This window comes from Trachymyrmex cornetzi, unplaced genomic scaffold, assembly GCF_001594075.2.
Source record: "Trachymyrmex cornetzi isolate Tcor2-1 unplaced genomic scaffold, Tcor1.1 scaffold885, whole genome shotgun sequence".
Classification (NCBI taxonomy): domain Eukaryota; kingdom Metazoa; phylum Arthropoda; class Insecta; order Hymenoptera; family Formicidae; genus Trachymyrmex; species Trachymyrmex cornetzi.
In genome coordinates, this window is record NW_017300229.1 from 3,200 (window position 1) to 4,252 (window position 1,053).

Genomic DNA, 1,053 nt, shown 5'->3' on the forward strand with positions numbered 1-1,053 from the left:
TCAGCTACCTATTACCCATGAATCCATGGCAAAGTATACGCACTTGTCAGATATGGTTTTGAAAACTTTGAGAGAGAAATTAAAGAATTTCGACTTATTTATAATCGATGAGGTTTCCATGATTTCGAATGTGACACTGATGTTTATTAATTTACGATTATGTGAAATTTTCGACACGACAGATACAGATGACGGTTTTTTTTGGCAGAAAACACATTCTTCTGTTTGGAGACTTGTTGCAGCTTCCCCCTGTAAAAGAACAATTTCCGTTCGTTAAAATGTCTCGATCAGAGATTCAGAAGTATTTAAGTACCATGGGTGGATCTGATTTGTGGAGATTATTCGAATACGATGAACTTTTGATTAATATGCGACAAAGATGTGACAATACATACCGCGAGATACTTTCTAGAATTCGGATAGGTTTGGTAACGGATTCTGATATCAATGTTCTCCAGTCGAGAAAAATTAATTTCAAAGGAAGTTGCGATGAAAGATTGAATGAACTTTGCACTTATATGAATCAATTACCGGTTGATACAATATGTTTATTACCCACGTGTTATTTGTGCACGACTTTGAACACGGCGATGCTCGATAAAATTAATGGCGATGAAATTCTACTGATAGCAGAAGATGATGTCGACTGTGCTCCAGCAATGAAGAAAAAAGTGCACAAAATTTTAAAAGACAAAGATGAAAAAGTTTCGGAAACAGCTGGTATTGAAAGAGTAATAGCGATTAAAATTGGCGCTAAAGTGATGATTCGACGAAACATTGATATCACCTTGGGACTTGTCAATGGAACAATAGGCATTGTAATTGCGATTCATCGCTCTATTGATGGAAATCGTATTGATTCCGTTACAATAGTTACTTCTGATAATAAACAAGTCATAATAACGAGAGTAGATATTAAATTCGAAGTATTCCACAAAATAGTGGTACATCGGAAACAATTTCCATTGTCTCTCAGTTATGGAATAACTGTACATAAAAGTCAAGGAATTACGTGTAAAAATGCAATGATGGATTTAGGAACGAGTGTGTTCA

At 35.1% G+C, this 1,053-nt stretch overlaps 1 protein-coding gene across 1 annotated transcript in view; it reads left to right on the top strand.

Moving 5' to 3' along the window:
- The window catches only part of LOC108769316 (ATP-dependent DNA helicase pif1-like), a 6,331-nt gene that overhangs the window by 3,152 nt on the left and 2,126 nt on the right, over positions 1-1,053 (top strand). The window contains 2 exon segments of the mRNA XM_018520224.1: positions 5-196; positions 198-1,044. Coding sequence (XP_018375726.1) covers positions 5-196; positions 198-1,044 — 1,039 coding nt within the window.